Below are 21,218 nucleotides of genomic sequence, written 5' to 3' on the forward strand. Positions count from 1 at the left end.
ACCATTTAAACTGATCACACCTGTTATAGAGGGCAATGCAAGAACAGTGTGACTCACTGATAACAAAAGGACCAGTGTGAGTTATGCCTCAGGGGGCTGCGACTCATCACTTAATGGCGGGTGAACGGCGGATCTCAGACATCACTATCTCAAACACATCCCTCCAAAGATAGCACACTATGCTATCAATCACACAAATCGCATCACAAATGGGTAGAGGAGATTTAAGGTCCTCCTCTACCTGAAGTGAGCAATTTAGTAGATCTCATTTTACATCTTTAATTTCTTAGGATTGCCTTGTGAACTTTGAAAAAAAGAAAGGCTAATTAAAAGTGAAGTACTGATGTGCAACTGACATCTCTCTCTCTCTCTCTCTCTCTACCCACCTCTCTCTCTCTCTCTCTGCCCACCTCTCTCTCTCTCTCTCTCTCTCTCTCTCTCTCTCTCTCTCTCTGCCCACCTCTCTCACTCTCTCTCTTGCCTTCTCAGTCTTAGTTACAGTTACCGATGACAGCCTGCTGACATTTGTTCCCTTTCCTGCCGTCATTAGTCCCACAGATACATACATACAGAATTTGCCTCTATGCCAAAAATAGCAGTGTGACATTTTCAGTCTCTGCCTTTTCAAATATCAAAGAAATTAATGTACCTCTCTATGGTATAACTGCACAACTCTTTCATATTTAATTGTCGTGTGCAAACAACAATAATGTCTGTATGCACTTGGCATCTTTTCAGATAATGCGTGATGTCACATTTCTGTAATCCCTACTTGTTGAGTCATGTCTTTTTGCAGTTATTGCAACACCCACTTGTTCTAGATTCTAGATAAAGATTCCCAACACCATGTAGAGCAGACAAATGGTGAAAATATTTATTGTCTTCCATATAGCTGAAGTTACACGAACATACATCTTGCAAACAAAAGCATGTTAATTGCACATATGACACATACAAATGACTAAGAGACGTTTGTTAAGTGGTGCAATCAAATTAAAAAGCTAATCAGCTGTGATTTGCGACAACTGCAAAATGCACCACAAGGACACCGAATGCCATTTTGCCATCTCAGTTGCAGTTGTTATGTTGAATGAATACCAACAATCAGCTCCCCACACACGCAGTAAAGATTGTGATTTTCCCTCAGGAAGGCCCAGTGCATGGCTGATATGTGCTGTACATACATGTTTATGTCAATATCACACATAAGTGCTGTCTATCATACCAACATGCGCCAGGACAGATATTTGGTGCAATTAATTTCAATGTGATATTGCTTTAAACACGTTTTCAATAACATTTCTTATTAACCTCTGCATTGACACAGATGCATGATTTTCTCGGCATAAACTGAAAAAAACAGAACCTCGTATGATGGTTGTATTCTTCAAAATTAGGTACTATAAGCAAAGCGTGGTACTTATATTGTGTTATCCCCGTATATGTTACATCACAGTCGCAGAGTAAAGTCTTATTTATTACCTACAGAAAATGTTTCACACTCATCTTGCTATACTTGTCAAGACGTTTATATAACCAAAATATATGTATATCTCAACAACCAATATAGTAGGTCTCAGACTTTTGTTTCAAATCACCACTCCACCAGCCAACCGCCAGCTCACTCTTCCTCTTTCTCACAACTGCTCACTTGCTTTTATCCTTCCAATCACCTTCTCCCCCTCCACATTGTAACTACTAGAGAGCGACAAAAAGAAAACAAGGAGTTAAAGTAATCCCAAGACATGAGGAATGGATGGGATGTTAGACAGACAGCCAGACAGACAGACAGACAGAAAGACATAGCGAGAGAGGGAGGGAGAAAGAGAGAGAAAGAGAGAGAGAGAGAGTATGTATGTACAGGGCGACTTCAGTGTGGTTTTTGGTTTCATTTGCCCTTCTCAGCTGGTGGAGTAGTCAGTGGCTCTGTCTGGACGCCAGCATCTGTAGAGGGACGTTTCTGAGACTGCAATTAAAAGTAAGAAAAAGAAAGTGAATCCAATGTTACTTATTTATTGATAGTATTTGGTGTGGCCCTGCCACGCTCCCTTAAGTGTGTGTGTACCAGCCACCGTTACTCTAAACTCATATCAACCCCCAGTCTGTCTAACGCTGTTTTTGTGGTTTGAGGAGTATGAATCATTCTGCGTCTTCATGTGGATTTACACCTTCCACGTTTTTCACTTTTATCATTTCTCTGAACATGTGCTGCTAAGAAATGGATTGAATGTGTTTATATTAGATCAGCACTATATCAAACTTAAATGAATAAACCTGAGGTGATTAAATCCACATCAAACTGAGTAGCATGACTTTGCTGTTGGTTAACAGGATCTGCACTGCCAATCAACCTTCTGTCCATTACTTGTCTGCATTAATATGTTACTACTGCCATCTAGTGGAAATTAAGCAGCAGCATATTGGGATATGCAGGGAGGGCCACACAGGGCATGACAGAAAATCAATATCATCATATCATCATATGTATGAATTATGCATCAAATGAAGAATGTTTTAAGAAAGTGAAATGTTAGATATCCTCCCTACCAGAGTTTTAAAGAAAACCTGGAATGAGTTCCTCTTCTCCAGTTTCTTTGGAGCATTGGGCGAATCAGCTCCTGACTGGGGAGCCCCTGAAGCTTGTTTGTTATCTGCACCAGCCTCTGCTGTCTTAGCGGCTGCTTTAGGTTCCTCCTTGGCTTTCGGTGTCTGAGCTGCTTCTGCTGGCGCTGGTGGGCCAGGACTCGCCTTCTTGGGCTCAGCAGCCTGGCAATGAAGCAACTGAGGATTAGTCTGTACTATCATTACATATGCACATACATCTTATTTGTTCCTTTTATTAATGAATATGAACTTTGAAGAGACCACAGATAGACATATGCTGTTTGGATACATTTCTTGATGGTTGCAACAATGTTAGAGATGATAACCAAAGCACTGGTGTGCATTGTTATAATGATCTAGCTAAAAACCGAGTGGAAAATAAGTCAAAAATGCTTTTTAGAGCATGTTTAAATACTAGATATCATCAATGAAATTACTCTGGTTAAGATGCATCTGTCACTGACGGGTATTCTGGCGTATTTACCACTCCAGTAGTTTTCCTGAGGAGCCGGACTCCACTTGAGGAGGCTGCCTGGACTTTAGTGGTCATGTAGTTTAACATTACCTCAAATTCAGACTGTCACATTAATGTCTGTTTAGTACTTCTATCACAGGTTGTGTTTAGATAAAAGATTGTAACAAAGGCTGAAGTGAATAGGTCCTTACTTTAGGCTTGAAGCGGCCCAAGAAGGATGGTTTTGAGGGTGTTTTCTTTTCCTCCTGAGCAGGTGGCAGTGGCTCTGGCTTTGCACTAGCCTCTAGAGTGCCAGCTTTTGAGGCATCCACCTTTTATAACAAAACAGCAGAGAGAAAAATGTATTGCATGAGACATTTACATAGTAAAGACGTGATCATTTTGAAGTGGACAGAGCAAGGGCACAAGCTGACACCTGTAAGTGAAAGTGAAAGAGGGGAAAAATACACGATCAGAGCAGGTGGGAGGAGAAGCAGCGAAATCAGTGTAAGATAGGGACAGGTCCCTGCAGGAATACATGGAACCCCACTCTGTCATGCAGAAAAAAGACGAGAGAAAGGTTCAAGAGGAATGATCCAGTCTCCATGGAACACTGTGAGATTGTCCTCTGATTTACCTCAGGTTCTACCACTGGTTGTGGCACATCCTCCACCGTCTGCAGGGCAGGAAAAGTTATTGTTTATCCATCAGTTCAAATGATGCAAACCATAGTACATGACATACAATAAATCAGGCGTTGACTGATCTGTCATTACTGTGCATTATTGAACATAGAGTAATGGATGTGACGTGATGCAATATCAACATACTGGGATGAATGAATGAGAACTAGTTGGCTTCATGGGATGATGTGTGTCTGATTGCTTGTGCTTACTTAGATGATAGAATTAGTTGAAAGAATTTAGTGAGACTAACCCACCCACAGTGTGTCACACAGTGTGCCACTTTTATAAATGTTTCACAGGGAAGATTCATGCTAAATAAAGGCCGTGTCATGGGGGCCTGTAGAGTGAGAGAAATTAAACAATCAATCCCTGAAACACTCGGAGACTGAGCATTTTCTGTTGATTTACCTGTTCTGCTACAACTGACTGTGGCACCTCCTCTGATGTCTCCTGAGGCGCAACATTAATTTCATTCTGAGCAAAGCAAATGCACCAGAACATGTAAAAAAAATAGTGATGTGACTGAGGACATGGAGTATATTTTGTCATTGTGATGTTGTGTGGTGAGACGTAATCAGAGGATCAGAACATTAAACATTCCCTGGAGAAGAAGATAAAACCCCCAAATGAAGCATATTCCTTTCATTTACCTGCACTTCTACAATTGGCTGTGGCACCTCCTCTGCTGTCTCCTGAGGCGTAACATTAATTTCACTCTGAGCAAAGCAAATGCATCAGAAAAATGTAAAAACGCAATTGAGAATATGGAGTATATTTTGTCATTGTGATATTGTGTGAGGAGACTTAATCAGAGGATCAGAACATTAAACATTCCTTGATAAAAAACACCCAAATGAAGCATTCTCCTTTCATTTACCTGCACTTCTACAATTGGCTGCGGCACTTCTGCTGCTGTCTCCTGAGGCGCAACATTAATTTCACTCTGAGCAAAGCAAATGCATCGGAACATGTCAAAAAGTAATAGAGAATATGGAGTGTATCCTGTCATTGTGATATTGTGTGATGAGAAGTAATCCCTGAAAAAGACAAAACTCCACAATTAAGCATCCTCCTTTCATTTACCTGGCCTTCTACATTTGGCGCTGGCACCTCTGCTGCTGTTTCCTGTGGAGTTACATCTTTAATCTGAACAAATACAAATGAATGATTCTAAGAAGATTCACTCAGATTGTCATTCATTAAAATCTGTCCTTGTGTGCAGGCATATTTGCACCTCCACCAGAAAACATTAACACAGCATTCCCACAAAACAACTGACCGTACTCTGTTGTGATTTACCTGTACTTCTACAACAGGCTGCGGTGCCTCCGGGCTTTTCTGCAGGAGAGTGAAGGAGTTCTTATTGTGAGGAAAATTAGCATGAAATGTCCTCAAAAGCGCAAATATGCAACACATGAAATGCGATAAACAGAGCGCTTAATTAATGTGTTATTATGGCAAAGTGATACAGTGCACACACAGAACAGTGATGGGTATGAACTCATGAATGAAGATACATAATATATATACAGTACATGTCCATGGAAACGGAAATAGGGAAATGGACTGTGGTAGAAACAGTGGTGCCAGATTTTGGTTTATGAATCTATATCTACATAAGACTACTTTAAAGTCACTGTATGGGTTCACTTCAATCCCTTTCAAAGCATTTACAACTACTGCAGGAGCCAATTTGTGCAACAGCAAATTGTGGAGTTTCTGCCACCTCCAAGTTTTAGATACACAGGATGGACTGTGGTTAGTGTAACATATAGAATAGGGTAAACTACTGTACCACTTTTGCAGTCTTGGCTGGGGCAGTGGCTCCACTTGCTGAGGCACCTTTGTCTTTGGATGCCTTGAAACCTAGCAGTACCTCAAATTCACATGTTTCACACTATGTTATAACCTTCTGTGCTAAATATATACGTTGAAATCCTATATGAGTACCCATCTTTAAAAACAGTGGTTACATGATGAAATCTCCAGGTTTTACTGTTTCTTCTTTACCTTTGAACGGAAGAATCTGAATTTTCCCTTTGAGGATTCAGGAGCCTTTGCAGCAGATTTGGGTTCTTCTTTAGGTGTGGGTTTTACAGGTTTGGCTCCTGGATCCCCCTTGATTTCCATTTTGGGGGGCTCTGGAGGAGGAGGTGGTGGGTAGGACATTCCTTTGGATGCTGCAGGTGGATCAGACACTTGTGCAACCTATTTCAGAGAGAGAGAGAGTGTGTGAAAACCACAGCAAGCTGGCCACACAGTTGACCTTTAACAATACCGATAAACATAATTTTAATATACACTCTAACCCTTTTAGGTGAGCTATGGTATGTTAAAAAATAAGCCGGTGATCAATGCAATTCAGCACACAAGTTTTCTTATGTCAGGCAGGCAAAATGAAATGTGGATGTAAAGTTAGAACTTGTCAAAACAATAAATACAACTTGCAAATAAAATGCTGTTTCTGTTTACATTTGTACTTGAAGTGAATTGATCCCAACCATCCTCAAATTCATATATGCTAATGTATGGAATTTTATAATGCTCACAGTTGTAGCTGCAGCTGCTTGGCTCTCCTTCTGGGACTATTTGGTAGCAAAAACAAAAGGAAGCAGTTAGAGAGATAATTGACGCAGAAATCAAAGATGTAGCAAAACCTCACACTTCTTCCATTTTAATGTTTTGGAGAGTATACGGGTAAATTCTACTTTCATGAGTGGAAAGGAATGCCTTTTACTGCATTCTGTTGAAACTGTCAAAATCAATAAGCCAAATCAATAAGTCCAGTGTTCTCTAATCAAACCCAGGGATTCACTGTCCCTCCAATGACTATGTGACTGAGGTAAAACTCTAAATAAGACTGTAAAGATTAGAAATTGAACTTGTTACATTGTGTGGTAGTTGCTCTGAAAAGACGTTTGTTCTGTGGGCTCTGGTTTATTCATTCAATCGCTTATATGCTGATACTTGTTTTCCACTATATTACAGGCCAACATGTCTGATTTCACTTCATCCGTACAGAACAAGTTGGCAACATGTGATCGAGATGTCGTGTAGTTTCTGTCTGTCACCATATCACTGTAGAATATTGATAGCGGAAGAGATTTGCTTATCAGTTGTCTGTCGCGGGTGCTAACACTGTGGAATATTCATAACACCCACATCAGGAGCAACATACACAGCAGCTGTGCAAACCAGCAGGGTAATGCCAGAGAACACACCCTGACACTGTGGCCTGTTTCAAAACTGTTCACAAACCAGCTGCTATCAAACGCGTGGGCACAGAGTTGAGCAGAGGTTGATCTATGCTCTTTCCATGCCTGATACAGAATTAGTTATTGTGAAAAAATCCCAGCCGCTTCAAATGACCACACGGGTTTTTATCATCATGACAGATAACGCATTTCATATGTTTTAGATGTAATTTGATGCTTCATGAATGTTCACCTGATCTTTTGTGGCATCAGGAGTAGCTGTGTCCTTTTTGGGTGTTTTAGTGGGAGTCACCTGCACGACAAGGGAAGGAAAATTAACCGTCTACAAGTGATTTCTGGCGCCACACAAAAGCAAGAAAGCAAAACCAACGGCTTGACCTTTAAAGGTTAACCGTGTAAGCACTGTGGAGCATTATGTTATCGCATACAGCTGGCAGTGAAGCGGCAATGTAAGATGGATATGGTTGATGGAGCAGGATAGAAAAATAATGATTTTGATGAAACAGAAACCTGTCATGAATGCAGACATAGGCCTTTCTGATTCGCTGACTGAGGCAGACAGAGTCCACACTGAGGGCCCTGACAGAGCACGCACAGTACATGCGCTGTCATTGTGACAGCTATTGTACTGTGGCGATGGCGTAGGCCTGCCCTCGCTCTATCTTCACAAATCTCAACTTCCAACTGCACAGGCCTCTCTTGTGAGCTCACACTATGGGCCGAACAATAGGCCATCACATTCCCGCATGTTCAAGGACTTGATTAGCATGGGGCCAGGCAATGGTAACTCTTTAAAACGGCATGAACCCAAAGACAGCATGATGAAGAGGAAAACACAAAGCTGCTTGTTGTATGTTTCCCTCAGGCATCATAGCAGATTTTCTAGATGGATGCCTTAAATGCCATAAATCTTATTTTGCACATATCTACATAGAATAAGAAGATCAATCCAATTTCAAATGTAATTTATAATGCTTGATATCTTATTAACATGAGGAAATAGACCTAAGATTTAGAGCAGCCAGCATTTTATTTTTTGTGCAACTATTTGTCTTCAATCATATTAAACTTTAATTTAATTGAAATATTTTTGATTCTAGCACTTATTCAAAAATTAGTTGTCAACAAGTTATAACAATGTCTAATTCTAATAAAAAAGCAATAATAAAACTTAAGTGAACATTTATAGCAATTCCTCAATGAAATAAATGAAATTGTTACACTTACTAGTGATTTGAAGAAGTTCATAACTGAAGGCTCTTCTGCTTTGCTCTCCTTTTGGCTTACCGCAACTTCACTCTTTCCTTCCTCAGTGTCAGGAACTTTTCCCTCCGTTGGTCCAAGGGTTACTGTCAGACTTTCTGGCTCGGTTAAGGGCTCTGACTCTTGTTTTATGTTAGTTGTGTCCTATACGACGCCACCACAAAGAATTAGCCTTTGAGAATATGTTAGTGCAGTGCAGCTGATATGCGAGCCCTGAGCGTCTTAATCGCAGCATTGAGATGGGAGCACAATTCCAACCATGCCTCTGCCTACTCGGGGCATTGTCAACAATCACTCTTTTATTAATGTGTGTGTCCCACCCCCTACTCATTGATATTCAACAATGTCTGAGAGTTATGCTCAGAGAAATGTCAGGAAAGTCAAATACCTTGTGTGTATGGTGATGATGTGTATGTTTTAAATGAATTAGTGGTTAAACCAGATCCTAAGATGTTTTATTATTGAATCCGTTCATATTTAGGTTCAGTGCATCAGTACTCATTGACTGTCTTGGTCAGGTTAGCAGCATTTAACTTGTAATTTGTAATTTTTTAATTTTATGTTTGTCAGTGACTTCAGATAATCACATGATATTTACAGTATACCACACAATTATGAAAAACGTAAAAAAAAACATACATTTATAACCATTTTCGTCTTTGCATTGACATAATGATCCTTGAATGTATACACTCAAGCATTAAGCAGCATCAAACACAATGAAAAATCACAAACAGGACAAACATCATTCGCAATCCAAAATAACATTTCTTTGACCATTTTAAAAAATTACATCGGTGTGACATCAATTCTTATAATAATACTATGTCCCTCTAAAGACGTGTCCATCCTGGTGAGCCCATATGCCGACGCCTCAACAACTGACGCACACGCCGACTGCAACCTGAGAAGCAAAGTCGCCGGCTGAACTGTACACGTGACGGAGGAGAGTTCAGGAACGTCTACATTTTGTGTGTCTGACAGAGAATCAATTCTCTGAACAACTGTTTCATTTTTCTCGCCCTCCTTTGTTTCTCCTCCCAAGGTGATCTCTGATTTGACCTCCTCTGTGTTCACAAGGTGGCATATGGCATCAACCACGTTCTCTGTGATGCATATTTCTTCTGCGATGGTCACCAGCATGCTTTCAACACACTCTGCTACTCCTTCAAGCAGAGATTTTCCTCTAGGATGGTTGAGTCGCCCATCTGCAGGTTGTTGAATGCTCTCTGGCTCTTGTGGCCCGTTCTCCTCCAATACAGTCCCAAAAATAGTCTCCTCAGTCACAGGCTCCACATTTTCCTCTCCCACGATAAGAAGTTGCTCCTCTCCTGGATCGCCAAACCTTTCTTCCAGAGGCCAATGTTCCCTGGAAGTGGATTCTTGAATATTCTCCGGCTCTTGTGGCACATTCTCCTCCAGTACAGTCCCGCGAATACTCTCCTCAGTCACAGGCTCAACACTCTCCTCAATCACGATAAGAAGTTGCTCCTCTCCTGGTTCACCAACACTTTCTTCAAGTGGCAAATGTTCCCTGGAAGTGGATTCTTGAATGCTGTCCGGCTCTTGTGGCATGTTCTCCTCCAGTGCAGTCCTACAAATAATCTCCTCAGTCATAGGCTCAACACTCTCCTCCATCACGATAAGAAGTTGCTCCTCTCCTGGTTCACCAACACTTTCTTCCAGAGGCCAATGTTCCCTGGAAGTGGATTCTTGAATGCTCTCCGGCTCTTGTGGCATGTTCTCCTCCAGTGCAGTCCCACAAATAATCTCCTCGGTCATAGGCTCAACACTCTCCTCAATCACGATAAGAAGTTGCTCCTCTCCTGGATCCCCAACACTTTCTTCCAGAGGCCCATGTTGCCTTGCAGTGGATTCTTGACTACTCTCCGGTTCTTGTGGCAAACCCTCCTCTGCATCCTCCATCTCCCCTTCTAAAACAACAATCTCAACAATCATCTCCTCAGTTACAGGTTCACAACACGTCACCACAACACTTGGCTCTTCTTCAGGACAATCAACGCTTTCTCCCACAGGCTCATCTGGAGCAGCAATCAAGTCTTTAACACCCTGCTGCTCACTAGTGTCTTCTGTTAGGGCAACAGTTTCAGCAGGTGTGTCATTCACACTTTGCTCAACTGGGTCTTGACATGGTGAAGTAGTGGTGTCGCCCTCAACCTCAGGTGGAGCATCTCCAGAACCATCCATTACCATCTCTTCATCTTCGGGTGCCTCTGTGATGACCTGTAACGGCTTTCTTATTGGTTCTGGGACAGGAAATGTAAAGGTTTGCACCACAGGCTCATCAAGAATAAGAATAGGACATACATCTATAGCGGCAGTAGTTACCAGTAAATCCACTTCTACCACAGATGGAATGATTTTCTCCTGATCGACACCATCCAGCTGCACTTCAGCGGGGCAAATGGCCTTCTCCTTGAGCTGCTCTGTGACGGGGAGGTCCAGGATGTTGTCCATCTGTAGTGCATCTGCTGGCATATCTTCATATATGTCTTCAATGGTCATTTTGGGAATAACAAGCATCTCCTGAATGACTTCGACGACTGGTGTGGCAATGGTCTCCAGCATTTGTTCTTCAGTTTGACTCTCTGGTTCTATTTCCTTATCGGTGATGGACCTTTTTTCTACAGGTTCCTTAGAAATGGCAACTTCGCTGATCTCCTCCGATGGATCTCCTTCAGCAGATGATTCTTTGCCGGTGGTCTCCTCATCAGCGCTTCTTGACATTGCATCAAAATCATTGGATATAGCCTGTATAGTTGCTTCTATTGCCATCTCTTCAGCAGCTGTGTCATCTTGGGACGTGATTATTCTCTCCTCTGCAGGAACTTCAATGCTCCCTTCATATTCTCCAGAAAGGGGCACAAAGATTGTGGCAGTTAATATCTCTGTTGGCTTCTCTCCATCACCTTCTGCATGGGGATCCTGGGCAGGCCTGTCATCCGGTTCCAATTCTTTAGCAAGAATATCAATTGCTACCTCAAGCTCCACGTCAGCATTTGTCTTTTCTTCTGATCTCAGCACTGTAGGTTCTTCAGCAATAACAGAACTTTCATGGATCATTTCTTCTTCACGTGAATCTTCGGAGGGCTCATCTAAAGTAAAAGGGATGGGACACTTTTGTTTGTGTGCTTCTGGAACAGCTTCAGCAGTTTGTGTGTCCGTCTTTATCATTCCTGTGTCAAGAGGGACTGAAAGGTCTTCCTCAGATGTGTCCTGGTTGGCTGGTGTAGATCCTAGCTCCCCATAAACAACCTCAGAGATTGTTTCCGTGACCGCGGTGACTGGCTGTTCATTAGAGGAGACAACTCCATTTCCCACCTCAGCCTCAGGAGCTGCAGCATTAAGCTCAGGTTCAGCGGTTTCAATCAGCACCTCCTCAATTGGCACCTCTCTGCTGACTTCACAATTACCCTCAGTAATTATGTCATCTGCTGTTGGCTCTAGCGATGTGTTTACAGCTGCGACGGTGAACTCTGTCGCCATGTCAGCAGTTGTCATTCCTTCAGGAAGACTTGGTGAATCCTCCACTGGCTCGGCTTCAACAATCCCATTTTCTTCTGTAACTTTTTCTTCTTCCGTTGCGTTCGGTTCCTGGTCTGCAGTTGTTTCTGGATCACTTCTCTCGGGGTCGTCTGTGCTCTCTTCCTCAGGTGTGTCGCTTTTGATCTGGATGACTTCGGGATCTTCTGTGATTTCTACTCGCTCCGCCCTGAATGTTAAATTCACACACACCTCATTGTCGGGGACCATCTCCTCTGTGATGATGTCATCTGTCTGGTTGTCCGCGGGCTCGTCGTCTACAATTTCTTCGGCAGCTTCTTCAGCTGTGATCACAGCTAAATGATCCAATGAATTTGCTCCAGTCACTGCAGTTTCCACAACAATGTTCTCCTCCACTAAAATCTGTGGTATCACAAAAGAAGTGATTATAGCATATTCTCCATCAATGTCAGTTTGCGTTGAAATGTCTGCTTCCAGTTTTTTGTCCGTCTGTGTTGAAATTTCAGCTTTCTGAATCAGAAATTTAGATGCCTGTGGTTGCTCGATGATTTCCATGGTGGCATCTTCACTCTGCGAGCTTGACCCCTTCATCATGAAAATCAACATTCATGTTAAATACAGTTTGGAGTTTTGTTCGTGGGATTCACATAATCACTGTGTGCGCGGTCATGCTGTAAGGAACCTGATTTGACGGATTCATAATTAGTGATGAATTAGATGAATTAGAATGAATTTTGGTAGTATAGTGTGTGGCCTATATCTGCATTCAGGAAAGGCTTTGGCACAGAAGAAATTCACACAATTTAAGGCAATTGAGGAGGAGGTTAAGATTTGAGTAAAGCATAATGAAATAAGAAGTACTTACAGGCTGTGGGTCTGCGGCAGGAGGACTTACAGCCACTGGATCTTCATTTGCAGGAGTTTCAGCTTCTGTTTCCAACATATTGCCTAAAACTTCAAGTGCATTTTCTGTTTCCTTAATCTCGTCCTTCCGATGGGTGATGTCAGCAACTACAGAAACAATCACAACATCGTTGTCTTGACAGTCTTGTTCAACTGTAAACTCTTTGGCAGGGATAGAAGGGGGCTCTCCATTTTGCTGAATTGTTGCCTCAGCAGTAACTATGAGAAAGAAAAAGAAATTCATCCAAATGTAAAACCAAGAACAGGAGCATCTCATTCAGACTGCAGTTATGGAAACTCTATTTACTCAAGTACTGTACTTAAATACAAGTTCAAAAGTTTTGACTTATGTTTGTTTTTTTTATTTGTTTTATGTCCTATATTTTGGCTGAAAAAAAAACAACTCTCCTATCCTGAACACTTTCCCATCCCTGATCATCTAACGTTTAATAGAGACCATTCTTTACAATTGGAAAATGGTATATTCTGTCATTGTGACACAAATTTTACAGACATTTTCTGATGCTGTGAAATGTTTCCACATACTTTTATCTTAAACTTCACAATTGATTGATTAACTTGGCTCGTGGAAGAATGATGCACCAATCTGCTGCACCAGAAGAGTTGACAAATGTTAATCCTTGAATATTATGTGTCTTTACAAGGACATAAAAGCACCACTAAGTCAACATGGGCTTGTCACTAAGAGTGACTAACCCAAGGTCAATATTATCCCTCAGGACAAATTGAAGGGGACAGTGGGAATCCTAACACATTATTGTGACTGTCATGACCAAACCATGACAAATCAAATAATGTTCATGTCAGAGGCTACGCCTATAGTTTATATTAGCACAGGCAAGACACATCACAGCAAGGAGTTTACTGTGTTTACAGAGCTTAATCACAGTCCACAATAATGGAAATGACACCTCATCCTGTCTGACTAAGGGGGACCTAACACGTGAAAACAGACTCAAACTAAAAACTCATTTTAAGGTACACTATCTTGTTTTGTTGTTGTTCATTTTTTTAATTTTACATAACAGAATCCCTATTTCATACTACACAATACTTGCTGTGCTGTGTGTCATACACAAAAGACCTTGGGTGGTACTGTGACCTTAAAGCTCTCTTCCTCTCCTCCATCCCCCTTTCAGGAAGTAAAAATAGTAAAAATCAAGCACGACACTTCGGATCGTTTTCATGAATTTTTCAGTGGTAATCAAATATTTTGATATAATATAATTTCACAGGGATTACTGAACAGCTTGACTCAACAGTATTACAAAAAGGCAATGCAATATTTAAATAGTAAACATGCAGAGCAAAATGGTTGAAATCTATTTTGATCTAATAATCATATTATAATAATATTGCCAAAGCTAATTTTACAAAGTCACCATCTCAATAGAATAAGAACATAACTTGATCATGCACCGTTAATTTGATCTGTTTGCTCAAATCAGCTTCACCTTTCAAATTAAATTTGAAACAACTAATTGATTAGTTAATGAAATAGTTGAATATTTATATAATTAAGAATAGAAATGAAGGTACTCACCATCAGGAGCCACACCATTAGATGTGATTTGTATGGAATGGCCATTCGCTGCACTCTTTTCATTCTTCTGTCCAATAGTTCCATTCTATTACAAAAATGTATTAAAAAAATATTAGTCTACACTGAAACAAAATTTTTTAGAACATAATTTCAAACTTCAGAAAATCAATCATCTCGGGCTCTCGGCAGATTATAGAGTATAACAGGTTTAAGTTTACCTTAGTTGACTCGTTGCCTTTGGAATTCTCGTTTCCCATTTTTGTCCCAAGTGAAACCTACAGACACAAGCTTCACAGCAACAAAACAACAAAAAAAACAAAAAACAAGTTGAATAGAGCTCTTCTTACTGTGTGTGCAGTCAAAACAACAACACCAATAAATGTCCAATTACTGTTCCACTTCTACTTAGTCGTGATTATTTTTCCATTCTTCAGCTATCTTACCTGTAAGTCAAATAAGTTATAACCTCCTCAAGGAAAGAATGAAGACAGACAGCTCCACTCTGTCTGAGAGATTGATTTGCTCTTCTTGCTGACTCAACTGTGTGCATAGGCTGCAGTTGGCTCCTTTATGTGTGTTTTATAATGGGTGGGACTATTTTCAAGTAATCATTTGGATTTCTTCTACAGACTAACCTGCCGTCCACCCAACAGAGTAATGACCCCTTACATTAAAAGCACTTGTGATCCACTCATGTTAATCTCACCATGAATTGTGTGGAACTGCCCCCACAAGGGCCTAATCAAGGACAGTTTAGTTGATGAAGAGAGAGAACAAACAGGATGTGTATCAAGGATATTGGCCTGGCACTCTTCCATCCCATAAAATTCATCTTAAGTTCCATTTCAGCTACAACACTTTTAAATTAATGTGGTAAGTTTGAGGATTTTAATGAAATCCGGTTTATATTTGATTATTGATGGCACTATACAAAATAAAACACAATACAAAACGTTTGAAGAGGGATGTGCCCTGAAATAACTGTATATCTTTGAAATTATATGACAAAAAACCTTGTTTGATTGACAAACACTAAGCATCTGCTTTATCATCCCAGTTCATCTGGAGCTCTATAATTAAATCATCTCTCTTTTAAGACTTCCACATAGTCACATTCATATCAGAGGGCCTGTTAATGTGTCAATACACACAGAGGAGAGACAAAACACACACTGATTGTCGAGCACCAACTGGTTACTTTGTTATACACTATCATGTATGTTTATGTACGTCTTGTTGCTATTGTGAGTATGTGTGCCAAAAGTCGTGCTGACGTGATTCACTGATCAATCATTTAGTCCACTGACATATTGATGACTACTTTGATCGTCATATTGGAGAATTTGTCTGTATCACAAACTTTCTCAAACATGAGAATTTGCTGCTGCTGGATACTTCTTATCATTGTACTTTAGATATTTGGACTGTTGGTCAAGCAAATAAACAATATCATGACATCCCATTGACGTCTTAGGATGTGTCATAGACATTTGGTTTGATTTGTCTCTGTATTTTGTAACTTAAATTATTAATTGAAAGGGAACTGACAGAGTAATCAGTAATGTGTTCAAAGTGCATTTGATGCTGGCTCAGCCAAGCTTGAGCTGACAAAATCACAGAACTTACTCAGGGATAATCTCTTCATTATCAACACCAAGAATCTAAAACCACTTTATGCAAATGATATGCAAGCATTTTACCACAGACCAGTGCAAATTGATATGCTAAAGAATAAAACTCTCCCCTAAAATGTGTTGTATTTCTTGCATTTGTTAAAGCAAAGCCTGGAATCCATGAGCACAATGTCCCATTGTAGCCTATAGCCTGCACATTGAGGTGGGAGTCGGATTCCCCTGGTTGGATTGTGTCAGAGTTCATGCAAGGCATGGTGAGAGCAAATACAGCTGGGAGACCTCCATTCATCTGCTTTGAGTGCTTTACACTATTAGGGTTAGAATAAGAAACAACAACTTAACAAATGTTTTAATAACAGGGATATTGCAAAATGTCCAATGATTTAAAGCTCAGTTTGAAGAAATGGAATGTTGACTTGTATTCAACTCAAAGGTCAGACAAGACGACTTCTCATTGGCTTTGCCCTGCTGCAGATTTACAGAGTCTCACGCTGTGTTGTACTCTTTTATATCCTCTGCTGGCATCCAAAACCTCAATAATAGCTCTCTTACTGTACAGATGTATCCAGTAAATATTTGATCTTGGGTGCAGTACTGTTTGCTGTAGAAATATTTACAGAGTAGGAAGTTCCGCTTGCTTTAACTCTGGGGTAATGATGAAAACATGAGATGTAAAGTCAGAATGCACATTGTAATAAAATATGGGATAGCCATACACTCATTGATTGACTTAAGTTATTGATCAAACATCTTGGCTTACTGAGTTAAGGAAAAATGGGTGTAATGATTCTGATGGTTTGTTATATCCTGCCGTCTGTTTGTTTTGTTGGCAGGATTACGAAAAGAGTTCTGAACCGATTTCACTGATCCGGATCCAGGGTCAGCTCAGGGAATGTTTTCTGTCTCACGGTCGCAAAATATGTGTGTCAATATCTGGATCTAGATCATTTTATGTTGTTTCTTTCCATGTAGAGCAGTCTTACAATATTATTAGAGCAAGACAGCCTGTCCTTGTGTTTCCTATTCTATCCTATATTCTTTCCCTTTAGTTTTGAATGTAGCTTTATGATGAAACTAGCTAGACACATTCTTACTGAATTCTAAAAAGAGAGACAAATAAATAATTTAATACACCTTTTATTTTTTGCCTAACATGCACTTGGGTCTCAGTTCCGCTAGGGGGCAGTAAAGCCTACATCGTTCTCTTGGGTGTCGCTGTTTTCGGGAAGTCGAAGAAGCCAACATGGCAGCCACAATGAAGGGAGCTGTAGTAAGTAAAAATGAAATTAAGAAGCGTGCAACAATTCAAGCGTTTCTGCGCTCTGTATTGTAAAAATGTGACCAATTACAATGAGGACATATACATGATAAAGATGCGTATCGCCTCTTGTCGTATTTTCCACGTTAGCCACACCCTCGTGCATGTCAACAGTAGTAGCATAGTGTTAGCATGCTTGGTAACGTGGTCTTTTCAGGTTACGCCGGCGCTTTAAGGTTGTAATTTTAAGAGTTTAATGGCGATTACTTGCATTAAATGAATATGCGTAGTCTTTTCAACACTGTATTGATAACAATGGATAGATGGCTACTAGAACGTCAGACGTAAACCCGGTTTGAGTGAGAAAAGCGCAATGAAAGACCATCAAATGTGCACAATTAGCGCCACAGAGCAGGTGAATGTAGTGTAAACACTGCAGAGTGACAGTGACAGGTTGTGATTCACCATGTGTGTACTGATTTCTACAGTTGTCATTTTAACACCATGTATGGAGAGTAAACGCGTCGCTCTTCCTTTTTCCTCAGGAGGTTGAGGACGTGAACGTCACATTTGAAGATCAGCAGAAGATCAATGAATTCGCCAGGAACACAAATCGACTAACGGAGCTCAAAGATGAAATTCAGGCCAAGAAAGTAAGCAACCTGCATTCCCTCTTGTGTATTTGTGTTGATGTTGGCTTAACTAATGATGTCATTTTATTCCTAACGGTCCCTAATATTGTTTTCCCATCCATGTGAGTCAGTGTCAGGCACTCAAACGCACCACCATCACCATTAACTGCGCCCTCAAAAACAACATCAGCTCTTAAATCAACACAACAGTCGTCAAAACAAACTGCACATTACAAGCTGGACTGACGTAGCTGCTGCGTATGATAATACGTCACTTGGAAACGACTTCTTTGTTCACAGCGTGTCTCGTTCGTATCTTAATGCAGAAATCCCTGCAGAACTTACAGGATGCCAGCGATGACCTCATGATGTTCGACGACGACTCGCTATTGATCCCCTATCAGATTGGTGACGTATTTATCAGCCACACCCAGGAGGAGACGCAGGAGATGCTGGAGGCCGCTAAGGTGCGTTCAATGTTTGTTGTACCGCCGATTTCTAAGCTAGAATCACACAGCTGGTCTAACAAAAGACCACCTGGCTCAGTGTCGTCTCTGTGTGTGTTATGTCTGCAGTGTTATAAATAGCTCAGGACTCGACAGAAACTTTCTTTCAGTTAAAGATTTAGTGTCTGAGTGATGTGCTCGTCTTCTCTGTGTGTTCCGACGGGTCCCTGTCAGGTGTGTGAAGCATTTGGAGCCTTGGAAAGGCATTAAATAGTCAAGGTCAGGGCTTCTGTTGTTGTTTCGATCAGATCCCGACTCTTATCAGATGTGTGACCTTATGACCGGCACGTGCTCTCTGTATAATGTCTCTGTAAGACTACCAGCAGACTTTTTCTCCCATAAAAGGAAATTACTGGTTTTGAATGGAGTGTTATGCTCCCTGTGCATGTTGGCTGTGCTCTGAAATGGGGATGGCTGTCAGAGGACAACATGAACAAAATGAATCCACTATGATGTCAAAAGTGTCTTCGGTGTCCATATCATTATGTCAGGATATCTAAGGACCATTTTGATTTTGAGTAAAGAAGCGCTTTGGAATGAAATCATGGCACAATTACTAATATTTAAGTAAAAGAAACTAAGGAGAGATGATTAAATGAGCTCACTTGCTTTGTTTATTAATTAAATGAGCAAATTATAGCAACCAAGGCATTTGCTTTGTTCAGATTGTATTTATTTCTTAAGAACAATTTAAAAAGAGGAAATAGAATACAAAATAGGGTACATAGACGTGGTATTTCAGCTTGGATTGGATTTGGTTGTGTTACTTTTCGTTTTGCGACACGTTTCCAGCCGTGTGAATGTGCCGTATCGGCCCGTGTCGTTAAGGAAGTGGAACTCATGTGCAGATGGATGAGCAGGCAGCCAGAGCCCGACTCAGCACTCCTCGCCGCCGGCTCCGGCCTCCGTGTCAGGAGCCGCGTTCAGCCAGTAGGCAGCTCTGCACAAACGAGCTCCTGGCACCTCTGGGAGAGGAGGCGGGCGGTAACGGTGCCGCATATCTGCCTCGGCTGGCCGCAGAGGCTGAGGCCACATTGTGAAGATAATCTCCCCTCTCTCTTCCTATTCAAGGATGGTGTTGTTTGCCCTTGTGTTGCTCTCTGCCCCCGGAGCACACAAAGAGCAGTGTGCTGGCCTGAACTGACCCATGAGGAGGAGGCTGTTACACACACCCAATGACAAAGTCGGAATGTCGAAGATTAATAGCTAAATTGTTGTATTTAGTGCAGATTATTCAGTGGAAACTACAATCGACAGTCTTTGCCCCTTTCCTCCTCACATTTCTCTTTCTACTGACAATTAAAGTCAGAAAGCTCTCAGAATGCACTTCTATGATTTAGTTAATATAATGAAAACTAGCTTTTGATATCTTGAACTTATTGCATGGCTGGTTTTCACCAATCTCCAGGAAGCGATGGAGCTGGAGGTCAAAGGTCTGGAGGGACGAGTGTCGGCCATACAGCAGCTGCTGGGCGACCTGAAGGTGCAGCTTTACGCCAAGTTCGGCAACAAAATCAACCTGGAGGGATGAGAGAAGCCGAGCAGGGGGGAAACGGACACTGACAGCTGCGCCAACACGGACGTTTAACGCAGCTCTAATATCAGATCCACGGGAGGCATCGCTAAGAGAAACATCCAAGTACCATTTGGCGTGAACGGCGTGGAGCTGTAGCATCTGTCTTCTGTTGATTACGTTTGTTTACGCGTCATGATGTGTTTTAGGTTTGGAGATGTCAGCAGAACAACACAGGTTAAAGATGTGGAAAAGAATAAATGCATATAATGTCTGACCCATTTTAATTAGTCCCTTATTTAAGATTCACCTTTTAATCCACTGTTAAATCAACAACAGCAAATCTGGCAAAAACATCTGTGTATTGTTGACTTTGTTAAACGTAGCATTCTGCGTTTCATTTCCCAACTGATTGTGTGTGTGTTTGATCACTCATAAAGCAGGACTGAACAATAAAGCTGTGTTATTGATGCTTTAGTGATAAGGACATATTAATGACAGAGAGGTGAAACAGACTGAGCCGGTGTCCAGACAGACGTGAACGCAACCAAAAGCAGCAGCTACACACAAGCACAAGGCCGGGAGAAGGGATGGAAATGTGTGCAGGCACAAACTCGCTGATGTTTCCAAACTCGACTGCTTGTTAGAAACGAGAACACGTTTTGTTTCCTTCCACAATAGGAACAAATGTAGCTTAGGTGGAAGTATGAACTCTGAATGTGTGAATGTGTGTGTGTGTGGCCTTACAAACCTAAACTCCCTCTCCCACCATTGGTACACAGACCACATTTTGAGAACCTCTGGCGTAACAATAGAGTAAAGAGACCTGAAGATTACAATGAAACCTGAGAATTGTCTTTTCAGCAGCCTAAATAATTGTGACAGAGAGGAAACAGGCCGAGTACAACCATATTAATGTGTGTGTTAATTCTTACTCAACAAATCCACGAATCAAAACAAACCATTGGAGAACTTTTAAGTGACTTTTAAGCTTTGTTTACCACCAAATTCTTCAGTAATCCATTCCTGAGTGAACTCTGTATACAGTAGATGTTGGAAGGTTGGTGGCTCACACTAATATCAGCAACACACAAACCTCATTAAATCCAGCCCATGAGTGCAGCCTGCTTGAGCTAATAAAAAATTCCAAAAAATCAACAGAGAGCTTGAAGTTCCAGCCAGCCGATGCCTCTGGAGGATCAAGAGCTCAATTAACAAGTCCTCTGCCCCGTGTGCTCCCTGCTGAACATTCAAAGCTCTGATTAAGAGGAGCTCCACCTACACCGGCTCCTTTTTATGCGCAGCTTGTTAAAGCTCAGGGAACACGCATGGAAAACGACTGCACTTATTTCCCTCATGGCCTTGTTTAATCCCCCCCCCCCTCCTCCTCCTCCTCCTCCTCTTTCTCTTTCTTTCTATCCATCCCTCGCTCCTGCTTTCTCTCTCTCTCTCTCTCTCTCT

General features: G+C 41.3%; 2 protein-coding genes across 6 annotated transcripts; one reads left to right on the forward strand and one right to left on the reverse strand.

Annotated features, from left to right (window-relative positions):
• Positions 1 to 849: 849 nt before the first annotated feature.
• bcas1 (brain enriched myelin associated protein 1) lies at positions 850 to 14,931 on the reverse strand. 5 transcript variants are annotated; one of them, XM_076166576.1, is made up of 16 exons: positions 14,658 to 14,931; positions 14,433 to 14,502; positions 14,215 to 14,299; positions 12,643 to 12,869; positions 8,187 to 8,366; positions 7,192 to 7,251; positions 6,294 to 6,329; positions 5,755 to 5,952; positions 5,044 to 5,082; positions 4,828 to 4,890; positions 4,622 to 4,687; positions 4,395 to 4,460; positions 3,696 to 3,734; positions 3,271 to 3,390; positions 2,548 to 2,766; positions 850 to 1,966 (listed from the first exon to the last, which is right to left on the reverse strand). In XM_076166576.1, the coding sequence occupies exons 2-16, from the start codon at positions 14,469 to 14,471 to the stop codon at positions 1,889 to 1,891; spliced, it is 1,515 nt and encodes a 504-aa protein (XP_076022691.1). In that variant the 5' UTR covers positions 14,472 to 14,502; positions 14,658 to 14,931; the 3' UTR covers positions 850 to 1,888. The 5 variants fall into 5 exon arrangements, with proteins under 5 accessions (XP_076022691.1, XP_076022690.1, XP_076022689.1 ...); XM_076166575.1 differs by having other exon boundaries at positions 4,828 to 4,869; positions 12,613 to 12,869; XM_076166574.1 differs by having other exon boundaries at positions 12,613 to 12,869.
• A 2,087-nt stretch (positions 14,932 to 17,018) lies between these two features.
• Positions 17,019 to 20,229, forward strand: pfdn4 (prefoldin subunit 4). Its single transcript, XM_076166579.1, has 4 exons — positions 17,019 to 17,118; positions 17,652 to 17,759; positions 18,065 to 18,205; positions 19,653 to 20,229. Exons 1-4 carry the CDS (start codon positions 17,092 to 17,094, stop codon positions 19,773 to 19,775), a joined length of 399 nt encoding a protein of 132 aa, XP_076022694.1. The 5' UTR covers positions 17,019 to 17,091; the 3' UTR covers positions 19,776 to 20,229.
• Positions 20,230 to 21,218: the final 989 nt, after the last annotated feature.

The sequence above is a fragment of the Genypterus blacodes genome, unplaced genomic scaffold (assembly GCF_046128005.1).
Source record: "Genypterus blacodes isolate CSIRO-AG114 ecotype Tasmania unplaced genomic scaffold, CSIRO-AGI_Gbla_v1 ptg000156l_1, whole genome shotgun sequence".
Classification (NCBI taxonomy): Eukaryota; Metazoa; Chordata; class Actinopteri; order Ophidiiformes; family Ophidiidae; genus Genypterus; species Genypterus blacodes.

Excerpts from the sequence above, each read along its gene's own strand:
- bcas1 (XM_076166574.1), bottom strand. The coding sequence starts at position 14,471 with ATGGGAAACGAGAATTCCAAAGGCAACGAGTCAACTAAG. Across the intron at positions 5,953-6,293 it reads AAGCAGCTGCAGCTACAACT|GTTGCACAAGTGTCTGATCC; the intron begins GTGAGCATTATA and ends TCTCTGAAATAG. Across the intron at positions 2,767-3,270 it reads TGGGCCGCTTCAAGCCTAAA|GCTGCTGAGCCCAAGAAGGC; the intron begins GTAAGGACCTAT and ends CTTCATTGCCAG.
- pfdn4 (XM_076166579.1), top strand. The coding sequence starts at position 17,092 with ATGGCAGCCACAATGAAGGGAGCTGTA. Across the intron at positions 17,119-17,651 it reads CCACAATGAAGGGAGCTGTA|GAGGTTGAGGACGTGAACGT; the intron begins GTAAGTAAAAAT and ends CTTTTTCCTCAG. Across the intron at positions 18,206-19,652 it reads AGATGCTGGAGGCCGCTAAG|GAAGCGATGGAGCTGGAGGT; the intron begins GTGCGTTCAATG and ends ACCAATCTCCAG.